Source organism: Argopecten irradians, chromosome 15 (assembly GCF_041381155.1).
Source record: "Argopecten irradians isolate NY chromosome 15, Ai_NY, whole genome shotgun sequence".
Lineage (NCBI taxonomy): Eukaryota > Metazoa > Mollusca > Bivalvia > Pectinida > Pectinidae > Argopecten > Argopecten irradians.
The window spans coordinates 24,699,156-24,716,338 of NC_091148.1; the positions used below are offsets into that span (position 1 = coordinate 24,699,156).

Below are 17,183 nucleotides of genomic sequence, written 5' to 3' on the forward strand. Positions count from 1 at the left end.
CATAGACACATTGGTCTTATGGTCTAGTAGTGCCTTTTGCTTTTTTGTTTGATTAATTAACGTCCTATTAACAGCTATGGTCATGTAAGGACGGCCTCCCATGTATGCGGTGTGTTGCGTGTATGTTGTGCGAGGTGCGTGTTTCGGGAGACTGCGGTATATTCATGTTGTGTCTTCTTGTATAGTGGAACTTTTGCCCTTTTTATAGTGCTATATCACTGGAGCATGCCGCCGAAGACACCAAGCAACACACCCCACCCGGTCACATTATACTGACAACGGGGCGAACCAGTCGTACCACTCCCTTTTTGCTGAGCGCTAAGCAGGAGCAGAAACTATTTTAAGGTTTTCACTTTTTGTACTTTTTTCTGTAACCATGGAAACATTGCTGAAATGGCAGATTTTTGTGTAAGAATCGTTTCTGGAGCACAACTCTAAAACCAGCAGAGATATTTCCATAAAAAATTCATAGACACATTGTTCTAATGGTCTAGTAGTGCCTTTTGCTAGTTTTTAGGTTTTCATTTTTTGCACTTTTTCCGTAACCATGGAAACATTGCTGAAAATATTGATATATTTTTGTACCAGGTTCGTTTCCGCAGCATAACTAGAAAACCGGTTGAGGTATATGTACGGAACTCCATAGGCTTGTAAGAATCGTTTCTGGAGCACAACTCTAAAACCAGCAGAGATATTTCCATAAACAATTCATAGACACATTGTTCTAATGGTCTCTTAGAATGAATTGTCCCTTTAAGTACCAGTCTGCATAAAAATCATGCAAATATCCAAAATTTTGATTTTTGAAATCGGAAAAAATGTTCCAATTGCATGTTTATATTGAAGAACTATGTCTATAAAGCAACTTGAAACCATTAAAAGTGAATAAAAATCATATTAAAAAAAACCGAGCCCTTTAGAAAATTCACAACTCAAAAAATATGCCCATATATAAGCCTTTACAAGTGGCAAATTTACACATATTTTTTCTTCTAAGACCGGGATAGCTGAAAGTTAAGATCAGTTGTTTACAAAAGTGGTAGATATAATTAAATGATTCGCACAGAAAAAACTTTGTGTTTTTATGCAGAAATACAAAAATGTAGATATAAATATGCCGCTGATCTGAAGAAAAAGCCCGTTGAAAATTACATTTTTTCGTGAGAGTTATCCCCCTTTGCGGAATCTTCATTGGTAAACAATCCCGCCAGCTGTCAGAGCCAAACGACATGACTTCCCCAATACAACTGGGGGGGAAGTGTTCCGTGTCGGTTTTTACGGGTACACCATGTGGGTTATCGTCACACTTTGAAAATACCGAGGTAATTTTGTTGCGTGATTGCAATAGACCTTTTAATCAACATCTAAAAGGTCTATCTGTCAATACTAACGGCGTTATATCGGAAGGACACCTGATAGCGGTACGCTGCGGGCTGTTTGATGCCGACCTCAATTTATACACTGTATGTCCATATCACCGGGACCGCCAGGGTTTATACTGGAAACAGCGATCTACATGTCAATATCCCGGGCACAAGGGGAAAGCCAAGCCATACAGAAATGTCAACACGGAGATGAGCCAAATGATTATGAAGAACGTTGGTTCTTTGGTACCAGTTGGCGCAGGTACGTGCAACTGTAGAAATAGTACATGCAATATTCTTAAAAACATCCGCGTCTCAAAAAGTCAGATTCGAACACATCGCTTCACTTACCTAATAATCAAAAGTTATGTTTTTATCTAAATTAAATTGTACAGCTCTACAGCACCTAATTAACTATCAATGCGTACACTGCACGTTCTGAAATTTGATATGAAAATTTTATATTTGACTACAGTAATAACTATGTTCTGAAAACAATTTAAATTAAAAGAAAACTTAATTTCCGTATGCTATGTGTCATTTCTAATCGGCCCATCACTTGTGTTGTGTTTCTGAAGACGATCCTACGATTTTGATTGGCTGATTGACGACTCCACTTGCTTTAGGTTATTTCCCGTTTTTGTTACCTAACTAATGTCCAGTGAACTTGTTGGTGAAATAATTTACTCCCGACCGAAACACCGTGCATCAATTGCGTTATCGCAGTAAATAAGGGAGTAACAAATTATGAACAATGCCAGAGACGGTTTGCATTGTGTTCAGACACTTAAATTACAGCCTAAATTTAATTTAATAATTAAAGTAAACATTTATTGCAGCAGTGAAATAAAAAACATAGTTATAAGTAATTAAGTATCAAGGACGTATATGAGATAAATCCTTGTAAGTATTAAAAAAACCTCTTTTTTTTCAAAGAAATAGGCGAAATTAACATTGCGTATGAAAAAATATAATTGCAAAAAACTTACATAAATAGCTTTTTTAAAAGTGTGAGGTTCATATATATATTATTCCACAGAACATGGTTTAATATAATAGCATCATTTATACTTAAGATTGCTTGTACCCTCTGATTTTCACATGTACCCCCTTATTTTTCTCAAGACGAGTACACACTATACCCCTTAAAAGGAAAAACAATGAGGTACGCAGTAAATACATCACAGGTATTCGTAATAATACATTATACTGTACTAAATATAGGCCTATCCGTGATATACTACATTTCAACTTAAATGCGCTCATTGGATCCTAAAAATTTGTTCTTGATTTTTATGATACAGCTGAACTTTTAAAAAATGTATATTGTGATAGAAAAATTACAAAGACAAAATAATTAAACTCATTTACTGTGGTTGATTTAATTAACGTTTAAAGACAATTTTGTATGTTTTCAATAAAAGAAATAGAGGTCATTGTACATCACAAAAACTGTGATTTATAATAAAAAGTTAAAGTGATGTTTCTATGGAAATATAAACTCATGCTGTGCATTACCATTGTTTAAAAAAATTTGTATGTTTTGAGCCAAAGTTGAAATACATTTATTCAATTTCAGGTGTTTGCAGGAAGTGTATTGGTGATATCTACACATTTAGGGGGCCATTGCTCAAGGAGACTGATGCCTTGGAACACCATGATAATGTATGTAAACATGCACACTTTTAACATCTCACACAAAAAAAAATCCATCGAACCTTGAATTTAAGGACAAAGTTAAAATTAAAACCCACATAATTACATTGCTTATCTTAAGGTTATCCCTAATACGAACATTTCAGAGGAACATATTGATTATTTAGTTAATTCATAACTAGTAATGTCCAAATTTACCAGTATTTTAAAATTGAAAGACAGCAAATTGAGTGTCTAAGTGAGATTTCCTTTTTATAATATACATGACAGAACTGAATGAAATATGGGTTTAAAAAATTGTTGTTTTTTTTTTTTAAATTTCATTGGAAATTATTTATGTTTTTTTTTTATATAAACCTACTAAACATAAACTGCAATGATAAGCAGCCAATTCTTTCAATTTTGTTTCATATCTTAAACTACAGGTATTTGAAACTTTTACGATAACAGCATGATTTTTCTTTAATATTTCTTTTGTATCAAATATAGATATAAAATGCTATGTAATTTGATAACCTTTTTTACAGGTCTGCAAAGACACAGCCTCATGCAACTGTACAGATGGTACCACTTCTTGCGTATGCTCACATTCAACAAACAATGAGGTAAAAATAAAACAATTTTGGAATTTTAAAGCTATATATAGGAATTGAACAGTGTTTCGAATGCATTAAAGATGGTACATGTGTGAATGCAAGTGGATATAGACAAATTCAATGTATTAAGTTGGATCAAATAACAACCCTTTATTTTAAAATCTGTCAACTTATGAAACTTTGTTTACATTGTGGAATTTCTTTATCTGTCTCTCTTATATTGATGTGTATAATATTGTCCGTCACATCTTATTGAATGATGACGACAATCATAATAGCTTATCTTGACGTCATGGAAAGTCCCTTTACGCTATATTTGGGTACGACTTGGACCTGTTGGAATCTTATATCAACTTTACATGACGTCATAATGCAAGTTTCTATATTTGATTTGGTATATTTCCTATTACATACCTTGATGCAAAAGGGTGATATCACTTTCTTTAGATGAAAATCACTGTAGTCTATATCCACCTGAAAGCAGGTTATTTGAACAGTACTGTTTCTCTTTGGTTTTTCTTAATGATAAATAACTATCATTTTTGGATTGGTTGAAAGACATTTCACATTCTTAAGAGTGAAAATTAATGCATCTCTCCCAGGAACATTGTATTCAAAAGTGATAGGGTAACATCCTATTTTCCTGATTTATCGTTGATGGTTTGTTGATAAAATTCCATAATACAAAATAGTACATTATTTTTTTAACAGGTCTACAAAGGTACACCATACAACTGCCCAGATACGTCTTGTGTTTACTCGCATACAGCAAACAATGAGGTAAAATAACAAGAGGCCCATGGGCCGTAATGGAGATCTGATATATATGATCATGAGTTCTGATACAAACATATAAACACAATATTGGCCAATTGCATCTATCAAACTCCTATTAGTTGAAATGTGTGAACGCTATTTCTAAGACAGTGCTAAAAGTATTTTTTTTATACAATATGTAGGTTCTTCTTTGTCTGTATAGATTGCCATTTGCATTTTGTGAATGGAATGTAAAAAAAAGCCATGACTGATAAACAACCATCTTTTATCTATTTTACAGGTATTCCAAGCAACGCCATATAATCTGAGAGATCCTACCACGTCTTGCAATTACCCAAATACAGCAAATAATGAGGTAAAATAAAAATAAAAACATTTTTTTGGACCATAGTGGTGCTTATTGAATTTTGGAAAACTCAGACAAAAAGATGGCTGACATGCACCATATTGGATTTTTTAAGTTGAAGTATGTTAGCGCTATTTCTATGACAGTGCTAAAACGATCTCTGAATTTTTTTTATGCATTAATATGTAGGTTCTTCTTTGTCTGTATAGATTGCCATTTGCATTTTGTGAATGAAATGGGGAAAAAAACATGACTGATAAACAACCATCTTGGATTTATTTTACAGGTATTCCAAGCCACGCCATATAATCTGAGAGATCCTACCACGTCTTGCATTTACTCAAATACAGCAAATAATGAGGTAAAATAAAAAATAAATTATTTTTAGGGCATCTGACTGAAGGTTAGGAAGATCTGTTGTCGTCGTGTTTCGTTCGTCGTTGTGCGCTGTACCCTGTACAAAAGCCTACTTCTCCTTAACCCTTGAGTGGATTACATCCATATTTGGTGTAAAAATCATTGGAGAAGGACAAACATATTTTATATAAACAAGTTAGATCCGACCCCTGGAGACAGAGGGGCTGGGCTCAGAAGGGGTAGATCATTAGGGGAGGACAATCTTATTTTATGTAAATGACCCTAGGAACAAAGGGTTGGGGCTCTTACTCCTTGAGTTGATTACAATCATATTTGTAAAACATCACTGGGGAAGGACAATCATATTTTATATAAAGGACCCAGGAACGAACCATGGGGACAGAGGGGCGGGGCTCAGAAGGGGTAATTTTACTGAAAATTGGCTTTAAAATCTGACTCCTTTTTAATTTATGAATGGGTTACAACCATATTTGTCATGGAACATCAGTAGAAACAAATTATGCAAATGAATGACCTTGACCTTCATTGAAGGTCATGCAGGTCAAAATGGCTAAAATTATCACCTTAATTGTTAGCCACTACTGTATACTGTGACTATGTTGTTTTGTGCCAATAGTCAGATGACTGTTAAGGCTTGTTTGCCTTATGTTGAAATTAACCTTTAGTGAAAATCTAGGGATTTTATTGACCCAATTTAAGATACACTGTATTACTGTTATATCATTGATAAAGGCGGTCACTGCAAAATAGGTTGAAATATTTACATCGTTTTCACAATTTCTATATATAGACCAATTATAACCAAGGAGAAGTGAAGTATAATTGATATCATTGTTGATAAATGATGTTCTATATCTGATCTCAAATTTAAAGCAGAAACCCCACATTTTTTATAATTAACTCCTTTTTATGCGATTGAAAAATATGATTCTAAGTCTGTGCAAAGACCTTTCTGGAATGACTTATTTTACAGAGACATCAAAAATTCTTTACCACTGCCTGCTGTGGCCTCGAGCTCAGGAATTATGACTTACTACAATACATGTCTGCGTTAAGATTTCACACTACTAATATTTCATACAGATGTTGTCCATGACCCTGTTAAACTATGTACAATGTATATGAAGTATTGTATATTATATCTTATTTTTGATTATTTCAGGTCTTCAACGATACATCACAGACTTTATCAGAGAATGCGACCGAAGATGGATCGCAGACATCTTCCTGGAGTGTTGAGAATTTACTGGAACAAAATGAGTTTGAGAAACTGAATGGGTATCTCCAGTCCTCTTCCATCAGTCCAGTAAGGTACAAAATAAATACTGCATTAGAGGATTTGGCAGATAGCTCAAAGCGTTACATCAAGAAAAAAGCAAGTGCAGTTGTTGATGCTATTCTTAATACCATAGCACCAGGCCAGGCTCAAGAACTTTTGGACATGATTACCTCAAAACAAAGCAACACCAATGGTAAAGGTAATTCCAACTCTGATCTTATGAACACTGTGGTACATCTATATGGAGCAACTGAAGATAATTTCATCAGATGTCAACTATTATCCCTAATGTCCAGATCCATGTCCAAAGCTGAACTCCTTGATTGTATTCCTGAATTAACAACATACCGCATTGATCAAGCAAGGCTTTATGCAGCTCAGTTTCAGTCTGGTTTGAAACCTGAAGAATATACCAAATACAAAAGAATGAGAATGGATCCAGAGAAAATGGAGCATGCCTTGGCATTTTTCTTTAATCCAGCGTTTTATCAGATTGCTTCGTATGGAACAAGAGAATTGAAACTTGATACTGGCGAGATGATTCAGATACCTGAGGTTGTCCGGACAGCATGCCATTCCACACTGATAGGTATGTATCAGTGCTACTGTATAGACTCTGGATTTGAGCCTCTCTCTAGAGCAACACTTTTCAAAGTTTTAAAAGTATGTGCAGCATCCAAGAGAACATGTATGAAAGGCCTTGATAACATCTCAGCAGAAGGACACGAAGGTTTTGATCATCTCATTAAAGTTGTTTCAAAACTAGAGGAGCATGGAGTACCGAGGATAAAGACTCAGCAGTTGATATCACAGTTAAATGGATATCAGGTCTATCTGAAGTCGGAATACAAAGTCCATGTTGTGAAGAGCTCTGCATGTGCTGATCATTGTAGGGACTGGGCTCTAAGTGATCCAAATCTAACCATGTACCAGAGTGTCTGTGATCATGATCATAATATGCACTGTTCCATGTGCGAGTCCTGGCATGATGTCATCAGAGAGATAAGGAAAATCATCGAAGAATCAGTTTTTTCTGAAGACGATAAGGCAGACCTGAATGAGGAACTGACTGACTGCTGTAAACAGATAGACCAGTGGAAAGCCCATATCCTGAGAACTCTCAACCAAGATGAGGCTCGAATAACCATTTTGGACAGTCTTAAGCCACATCAAGCTCTACTTGTCCTAGACTGGGCAATGAAATTCCTGCCAACCTTTTATAGGGAGAAACAGTCAGACTGGTTTGGCCAAAAAGGAATCAACTGGCATGTAACTGTTTGCATTTACAAAGATAAAGAAGGAAATTTGAAGGTTAGTTCTTGTTTAATTTAAAAAGTTCTGTCTACAAAATTCCTCAATTTTCTAAACAATTGTCATCATAAATTAAAAGGAAATTAAAAAAAAACCTCTCCCTTAAAAGTTAAAAACATGTATATTATAAGATAGGTATACATCCCATAGTTTAATGTATGCATATAATATTAAAAGGGATTTCAGAAAAAAACACTCATTTTAACAATGTGTGATCACATTATCTAAATTTGCCAATTTTGAAATATACATTATAAGGACTTGTGCAAAATAGTTTTATATTGATTCTAAATATAGATAAATTCACAAAAGGTACTGTCCTTTATAATATTATATTTACGATTATACTTCAAAATTGGTTCTGAACGCATTTAATTTTTAAATTTTAAAGGCATTTTGTATATTTCATATTTTTCAGCACAGAACCTTGACTCACATCATGGACAGTACAAAGCAGGATTGGTTTGCAGTTTGTTCAGTTCTGGAAAATGCACTCAACTCATTAAAGATGCAGCTACCACTAACAGAGGTGTACATCCGCAGTGATAATGCTGGATGCTACCATTGTGCTCCATTGTGGCTCTCTCTTTTTGGAGTTAGTTGTAGAACAGGTAAATTAAAAAACAAACATCCAATAGGACCATATGTACGTGTTTGTTTCTTCTAACATTCTAATTGATGCTTCATGTAATAATAGGTCTGTAGATGTGGCAAGTAAAAATATTTTATTTGGGACTAATTGTCTCAGATGTTTGAGTAGTAAAATTTAGAAAATTAATTCAACCTTGATTTAGACTATTAAAAAATAACCTCAATTTCCTAACCAAATGACTGAAATAAATGAAATTAAATTATTATTTCATTTAATGGTAATAACTAGCTAGTCCATACAATATAAATTGGTAATACGTTACTATATTCATTTTAGTAAAATAACTGAATTTTTTTCCAGGTGTAAAGATTTTGCAATACGATTACAGTGAAGCGCAGTCAGGAAAATCATACTGTGATTCAAAGATTGCTCATATGAGAGGGAAGATAAGGGTATATGCTGCATCAGGACACAATGTCATCAGTGCAATGGACATGAAAGAAGCATTGGACAGTGGGAGTGGTGTAGTCGGTAAGTACAAAAAAAAATATATATATATATAAAAGCATGTCTTCGACATTTATGTATCTCAAAGTCTAAAGTGATCTATTCTTATCGCCTTTTGTCTAATGTTGTGGAGGCCACGATGGCATATCCTAATTATATGACCCTGGCTGTTAATAGGGCATAAATCTAATAAAAGCCTAATTATCTGTTGTGTTAAATTCCATAAACAATTTTGAAACATTTTCTACTTCTTTTCCAAAACTACTACTAAAACAAAAAACAAAGAACATACTCATCTATATAACATTAAACATTTATGGATAATTATTTATGATTAAGAAATTCTGTGTGCAAAAACAATGGAACAAACAGTCACAATGAAATGAAAAAAAAAGAAGTTGTTTTTAATTTTAAATTGTTGAATTGATGGTTTCATGAAATCAACCAAAGTATGTTCACAATGAACATTTGATGTTATACACTTTATATACAAACCACGAAAACTGAAATCAATGTACATGTAGAAGTTTTGATATTGAGATGCTATCATAATAAACATGTCTTGTTTCTCTTTTAGGATGTCAGACTGCAGTTGTTAATGTAAACAACTCGGCACAAACTTTGACAGGTCACAAGATGAAAGGGGTTTCAACAATAAGTAACTTGAGATTGGAGGACAAAGGAATCAGGACCTTCAGGGCACATGGTATTGGCCCTGGTGAATTAATGCCGAAAGAAAAATTCCTTTCCTTTGCCAACCAAGAACAAGACAACACAGAACTTCAGGTTCTATCTGATTTCAATTTTGACAAGGCAACAGATGGGAAAATATCAAAACCAACCACCCAACCTCAACCTGCTATGCCTCATGAAGAGAGATCATGTGTCCTCACTCCTCACCCTGATGATCAAAGTGGAGAAAGGCCAGTGAATAATGTATTCTTTTGTGACCAACATGGGTGTAGTAAAATTTATCAATCATTTGATGCTCTTCAAAACCACCTTATTACAGGCAAGCATGATACAAAGTTATCAAAGTCATCAACTTATGACTGTGTGAAAGCAAAATGGGCAAGTAGTTGTCATTTGATGGCCACAGACATTCTACCACAGAAGACCCATGGAAAGGAACATCTTGATCCCAATAGGGAATGTTTGGCAATGGGCTGGGCTCTTCGTAAGGAGAAAAAGTCAGCCCGCTTTTCACAGTCAGTTAAAGCTTATCTGACAGAAATGTTCAGGAAAGGAGAGGAAAGTGGCCATAAGTCCAATCCAGTAGATGTAGCAAAGCATATGAAAACAGCTAGAGATGCTGATGGAAATCTACTATTCACAGCCAACGAGCGTCTGCGACCCAGCCAAATAACTTCTTTCTTTTCTAGACTTGCAGTACTTTCTCGACATCGTGGCGGAAAACCATTAAGGTCAATTACTGTAATTGATGATTCAGATCTGGATGCTGTGTTAGAGGCTATTGATGTAAATGACATAAGAAATGATCTGCAGTAGATACAAATGGAGTATGAAAAACTTGCATTATTACATTCTTGAAAATGTTGAATTCAGTAGAAAAGACACTCATCTCTGCATTGTATATGAAAATAAATCTTCTCTTGTCATTTATATCTGGACCTGAATAGTGATGAAGATATATAATTATTCAGATGGATATACACCTATCTTTTAAAATGTTAAACCTGATATATATGGTAAAGATTTATTGTGATTCTTGATTCAAATGAATGTTGGTTATGTTGTTAATTTCTCAAGGTCATAGTACAGTCATGGCAAACTTGTGATAATGACAATGTTTCTGTGGAAAACATAATGTAAGAAAAATGTTTTGTTCCTGCAGAAAACATAATGTAAGAAAAATGTATTTTTCTTCATATCTTTTAATACAATTTCCGACTCAATAACCACAAGACACAGATACATAATATTAGGTGATCTGTTGCCTTCATATACTTAGAAAAACAAATACAAGTGTATATTTGAAAATCATTTAACATTTGTCTTCTTGATACTTGGTTTGCCATGAGGGCTTTGAAATTCATGCTTGTTGATTTATTTTTTCTTTAATTGAAAACAAATCAATCAAGTGTCCAATGAAACTAATACCAAATGAGTAGCATGTATAAATATACAAGTAAATTTTGTTTACGAAGTTTACAAACTTGTACACATACATGCATTGATAGGCAGCAGAGAACTAAATTTGGGACAAAAATATTTCAGAATTACAGAATTTCTATGTATAGATAAAACAATACAAGATTACCAGTTTTATAGCTGATTTTTCCAACGTCAATCAATTAAGTTAGTATTAAAATTATTTGTTGTTATATAAAATTACTCTTAATGCTTTGTGGGTACATGTATGATTGTTTTCTCGCATACATTTTAGAATATTCTTTATGAATTTTAAAACAATATCCACATGTACATGTTTCTACTTGTTGACCAAAGGTAACTTCTTCAAGATTTCAAAAACATTTTATTTTATAATTATTTTACCCTACAAAATTGTTCAGGTTAGAAATATTAAATAATTATAAATTAATGTAATGACATATTTTTTGTCAGCTGATGTCACAGAGTTGCAAAGGGAAGTTTTTATCATCATTTATTCTCCCTCTTCTCTTTCTCTCTCTACCATTGATGCTTTTGATGGTGATATCATTCAATGTAAATCTAAGATTGAGTTATTAAAAAAGAAAAATTCTGATTCACTACAATCATTTCAAATATTTTTTTGAAAATCTAGTGGGTCTGTATATTACATATACATATTACTAGACCTAGCTTTTTCATTACATGTACTCAGCGTTTTTCACCTCTATTCTTGTACATTTACACTGGGTTTTCAGAGTAGACAGGTTCCCGATTATAAAGGTTTGAGGTACTACAATTTATTAATAAATATGCCGGGAGCACACAATTTAATCTGTGTGTGTGAGCACAATTTAATCTGTATGGACAAGTTTCCGGTTTGCACAGGGTCCTGTTTAAACAAGTTAAACTGTAGTATGTATGCATGTAATTTTATATATACTGGTATTTTGTGATTTTTCATTGTAGTTTTGTAGAGAAGGCCTCAAAAGGAGTATAGTTATTGTAACTAATTGAGCTATTATTATTATTATTATTATAAATACTAGCTGCAGCTGTAGTAGAGCTTATAGTTTATGTAAATACCACAAAATTGGGAAGGGATTATCAAGGGATATGTAGGGGTAGATGACGTAACGTGATTTACAGAACAGGATGCGAACCTCTGGCACACTGTGAAAAGTTGTAAGTTCGTAAGTCACTGGCGCGGTTGAAAATGCTCGTAAACTTGGCCTGCTGTACATCAGAGTCTGTCATCTTTCATAAATGCACTCGGGAATTTCCATGAATTAGAGAACATAAATGCATTGCCATGTTTGCTTTGTAAATAGTGAGCATATGATAAACGTTGTATATAAACTATTCTAGTTATGCTCATAATTGTTTTTGCCTTTGCTATACTCTGAGGACTTTGATTGATAAAAAAATTTGGAAATAAGAAGTCTGGCTTGTTGTTGTATTTGCTACATTTCTCAAAAAGAGCAAAAAAATATAACACCGACAGCTAAAACACAGAAATGGAATAAACAAAACTAAAACTTGCATTGATTATATGTCTCTAAAAACTCTTTATTTTATGTGGCTAGAGTATTGTTGCTGTGGAGAGAAATTGGTAAAGACATTGATGGTTTTATATTGTCATTGTATTTCATAAGTAGATTTTGATTCTTTTCATGGAACAAAATCTTTCTGAGAAGCTGTGGAAGTGTGCATGCAGAATACTAAAAATGTTCCGCATATTTGGATGCAAATCCTTATTTAATCATCTACATCTTTACAAAGATATTTTGATGCCTCATTATTTGGAGGATCTCCATTGCATTTGTTTCTGTTTTAAAGAATCCTAAACAATATTACTACATTTGTAATACTACATAGGCGAGGTCTCATCACAGAAAGTTCATTCAAATCAATGTATTCTCATGCCAGTCAGTAGTCATGTGCATGACCACTCATCTTCACTGAGAAATGAAGTGATTGGAGTTCACTAGTTTCATTATGGCGGAGTGAAGTGAACATGTAAATATTATTAGGTGAAAACAAGGTACTGAACTTTAACTGATTCTACCGCCAGCATCCAAGTCTCAAAAATATTTGTGGCATCGGAAAACATTTGAAACTAAACATTGTCTTCATTCAGTCATGTAATCGTATACATCACAGTGTTGCGTTTTTCCTGACTACAAAAAATAAGGATTTTTTGCTTGCACTCGCCAATATGGTATCAAAATAAAAGAAATTGATGTTGTGGCCAAAATTGGTCCTTATTGACTGACTGCTTTCATGTAGTTAAGCGTACATGTGTGTGTGTGTTTCTTTTTTTTCAATGCTGAAAATTCACGAACACAAGATCTTGTACTGGTTATGATTACAGGTCAACACAAAAAAGTCATGATAATAAGATCATCTATAACACGACTGGATTGTTTTCCCTATCAGTGTGATCGTTTGGTCCTCCACTTGACCGTGTCGACCATTCTCAGTCAGCTGAGTGACAGAGATTGTACAAAACCACACCGATATGCTCCTTTTACAAATGTACATGCATAATACATCATTGTATTTAAACTCTAAATGGGTTCTACATTACAATTATCATAGAGATAGTTAGACCTTTAGGACCTATGTGTGCAAATGATTTTACAATGTCTCCTTAATATTATCTGAGCAATCAGTCTCACGCGATCGGTAAGGCTACGTTTTCGCAGCAATGCTTCATGGAAGACTGGTGTAAAATAGCGAAATGTATGGCAATTACAAATTTTAGATAAACACTGCGAATTATCAAATTAACAATGTATCCATGACTTTTAATTCTCGAGATAGTATGCGAGAATGAATGCGATTCATGCACGTCATGAAGTAGATGAATGCTCACAGTCCGGAATGATAATCGTACAGCACCGCGATAAACAAGCCAGTTTCCGCTATAATCTCGTAAACTTCAAGTGACCTAAATCTAATTTGACACAAGTCTTCATGATAGCTGCCGATTAAGCATACTACTAACTCCACAACCACCCTAAGAACCCAATCACGATACCTATATGGTGTAGGCTCCAATCACGACAAAACCGGAAGTTTCGGTGATCATTCTAAATTGAAAAAAAAAACATGTTGGAAAATGTCCGGAATTAAAATAAAAATGAAACAAAATAAAATCGTAGCTTGTTTCTTTTTTTGTCAGCCTGACGCGAGAGCCTGCATTCAAACCATACATTAACTTAGTACTTTTCATTTTAGTTTTGGCTTGGGGATTTTTCTGCATCTACATAATAGAAATAATTGATTTTTTTTAAATATTTGTTTTCTAATCTTAAGTTACTACCATGGTAACATTTTAGGAAACAAAAAACACAGAGAAGTAATTAATAAAAAATGTTATGAAGCTATGATACTTTGTTATGTACTATCTCGTTTTTTTATAATACCCCGGTCTTTGGAGATTTTTTGCATTAAAAATGCTTATTTTTTAAGAAATTACACTTTTGACACATTTTGTCGTCATGGTAACAATAATCTGTAAGTTTTTTACAGTATTTGGTACCCGTTTTGAAATCTCAATGTCTAATCCAGTTTTGAGATGGAAAGCAATATCCCAATGTCTTTGATATTAAAAGATTATTACAGTGTAAAAAAGCGCCGATTTGATAGATTTAGAAATAACCTGTATTTGGTTGCCATGGCAACGGTATTTTCCCACATTTATGAAAACTTAGATTTCTCATTTGCTATGTTTCATATATAAAGTTCATGATTACATTATTCACGTTTCTTTTTTTTTCTTGCCATGTATTTTTTTTTTTGTATCATCAAAATAATCTCATTTTCACTTTTCTCTAAACTTTAAGCACACAATGCGCATATAATGCTTGGTTTCCATGGCAACGGGCGATTTCTAAGGTCAAATGCATACAAAAACTGAACTTCTATATTCAGGATCTCTCATCATGCAATGCTATTCCATTTTTAAATGAAAACCTCGAAGGTCATAAATTCTTGTCGCGATCTGTCAAATATGCCGTCCTTCCACATCGATGTGTATTTTCAATGTTTCCTCGTCTCACATATCGCTTCCAAATATCAGAAATTGTAGATTTTGGTATGCCTAACCAATCTGCAACAATTGTTTGTTTTTATCCCACCTTCTATCATTGCTACGACCGCTTTTCTTAAGCGTGATGTCACTTCTTTACTGTTATTTCTGTGAATTCCTGCGATTCCGTCAGCAGACGACTTAATTTAATTTTTACCATCACAACATTATGTATGACATCATATTTCAGATGACGCGAACCAAGCCTCCAAACTGGATTTTATCCGATTTTTTTGCACGAAATTTAGCGATATATATGTGCTATATCACTGAAGCATGCCGCCGAAGACCACCAAGCAAAACACACCCCACCCGGTCACATAATTTTGACAACGGGCGAACCAGTCATCCCACTTCCTGTATGCTGAGCGCTAAGCAGGAGCAGAAACTACCACTTTTATAGACTTTGGTGTGTCTCGGCCAGGGGACAGAACCCAGAGCCTTCCTCACTTGGGCGAACGCTCAACTAAAGGCCAAAAGTGAGGCGGTGCCAAGGGAGGCATTAGGAAGGATAAAGTCAGTTAGGAAGAAAAGAAAAGATCCTAAATTTAGTCGCCTTTTTACGATCATGCAATAGGGGGCAGCAGGTACAATTCTAACGCCCTACCTGCAGGGATCAAGAATGCAGTTGCACAGTGTATGAACATTTAAAAACAAGAGGTTGGGCCATCGACAATCAGCATCCCTTAGTACCCCCCTTAATACTAATTTTCACTGAAATCAAAGATCGAAATATTAAAATAGGAAGTTTGCCCAGTAGTCATCTTGGCTAGGGCTGCCGCGGTTCACCGGTATATTGGGGTATTGCAATGCACCACCAAAAAATATTGTAACCGCGATACAGTTTACCTGTACCGGTTTTTTTACGATATATTTTCTTAGTATCATAATTTCATTAATTTGATATAATTAAAATGTCCGGTCATTAAAACAAAACCAGCAAGTTGTATTTGTTTTCCTTTCCGATAATATGAAGCCATGTGGGTATCCCCTTCGTTTTTATTCGATTCAGATGTCGGTCAAATTTTGTTTGTTTGTTTAATTAATTTAACGTCCTATTAACAGCTATGGTCCATGTAAGGACGGCCTCCATGTATGCGGTGTGTTGCTTGTATGTTGTGCGAGGTGCGTGTTTCGGAGACTCAGCGGTATATTCATGTTGTGTCTTCTTGTATAGTGGAACTTTTTGTCCTTTTTATATAGTGCTATAATCACTGAAGTCATTTTCCCCCGCCCCACTAGAAGGTCTGAGGTAACTCCCCCCCAAACAACTCCCACCCTACCTTACCGGTCCACTATTAGACTGACAACGGGCGTACGAACGGCCGGCCGAACGAAACCAGTCGTTCCCACTCACCGTTTTGCCTGAGCGCTATAGCACGGAGCAGCAAAGAAACAGAAATTACTACCACTTTTACTGACTTATGGTGTTTTTTGTTTTTGTTTTTTTTTGTGTTTTTTCTTTGTTTTGTCTCTGTGTTGTTTTCTCTCGGCCAGGGGATTGAAGAAAAGGGGGATTTGATCCCAGGAGCCCTAGTCCTCAAATGTTAGTTAAACTAACGTGTAATATATAGTATGCCAAATATGCATCATTACACTTGTGCACATTGACGTTGATTAGTAAACAAAATGACTTTGAGGCTAGAGATTTCTGTATGAATCATTTAATCAAGCTGTGTTTCGCTCCATCTATAATCAATACAATACCGGGAATATATATAATTCTTTTAAACACATTTAAGGCCCGGTGAATTACATGGCTGGCAGGGGATTTTGCCAGCTATATTCAGGCTTCATCGTCCGCCGCCATTTCGATTTCATACACGTGAAAAAACAACACTGCAAGCCGATCAGCCTTTGAAGTTTAATCACGATCGTAAGTTTATTTTGCCAAGACAATTGTATGTAAATTTGTTCATTATTCTAGGTGTAAAAAGTGTAAATATTTGCAGACACTATCATGTTTTAGTTATTGCAATTATTAGGTTACGATCGTGCTGTAGCCTAATGCTAAGGTTTTACACTATGTTTCCCGGCGACCACCGGTAGCCCCGTTTGCCCGAAACGTGGTGCGCCGTGAAATTTTGCGGCTATTTTTGTACCTCTGCATTCGAAGTTGAACTAGGTCTTGTTGAAGTTTTGCCACGGTATTCTTACGGATTACGTGGT

General features: G+C 34.7%; 1 protein-coding gene across 2 annotated transcripts; it reads left to right on the top strand.

Moving 5' to 3' along the window:
- The first annotated feature begins 753 nt into the window (after positions 1 to 753).
- Positions 754 to 12,359, top strand: LOC138309842 (uncharacterized). Of its 2 annotated transcripts, XM_069251081.1 has the most exons (10): positions 754 to 1,626; positions 2,944 to 3,029; positions 3,548 to 3,625; positions 4,328 to 4,396; positions 4,674 to 4,748; positions 5,026 to 5,100; positions 6,280 to 7,707; positions 8,126 to 8,318; positions 8,660 to 8,830; positions 9,384 to 12,359. In XM_069251081.1, exons 1-10 carry the CDS (start codon positions 1,230 to 1,232, stop codon positions 10,313 to 10,315), a joined length of 3,504 nt encoding a protein of 1,167 aa, XP_069107182.1. In that variant the 5' UTR covers positions 754 to 1,229; the 3' UTR covers positions 10,316 to 12,359. The 2 variants fall into 2 exon arrangements, with proteins under 2 accessions (XP_069107182.1, XP_069107183.1); XM_069251082.1 differs by lacking the exon at positions 4,674 to 4,748.
- The last annotated feature ends 4,824 nt before the right edge of the window (positions 12,360 to 17,183 follow it).

Excerpts from the sequence above, each read along its gene's own strand:
- LOC138309842 (XM_069251081.1), top strand. The coding sequence starts at position 1,230 with ATGACTTCCCCAATACAACTGGGGGGGAAGTGTTCCGTGTCGGTTTTT. Across the intron at positions 1,627-2,943 it reads TTTGGTACCAGTTGGCGCAG|GTGTTTGCAGGAAGTGTATT; the intron begins GTACGTGCAACT and ends ATTCAATTTCAG. Across the intron at positions 4,397-4,673 it reads CGCATACAGCAAACAATGAG|GTATTCCAAGCAACGCCATA; the intron begins GTAAAATAACAA and ends TCTATTTTACAG.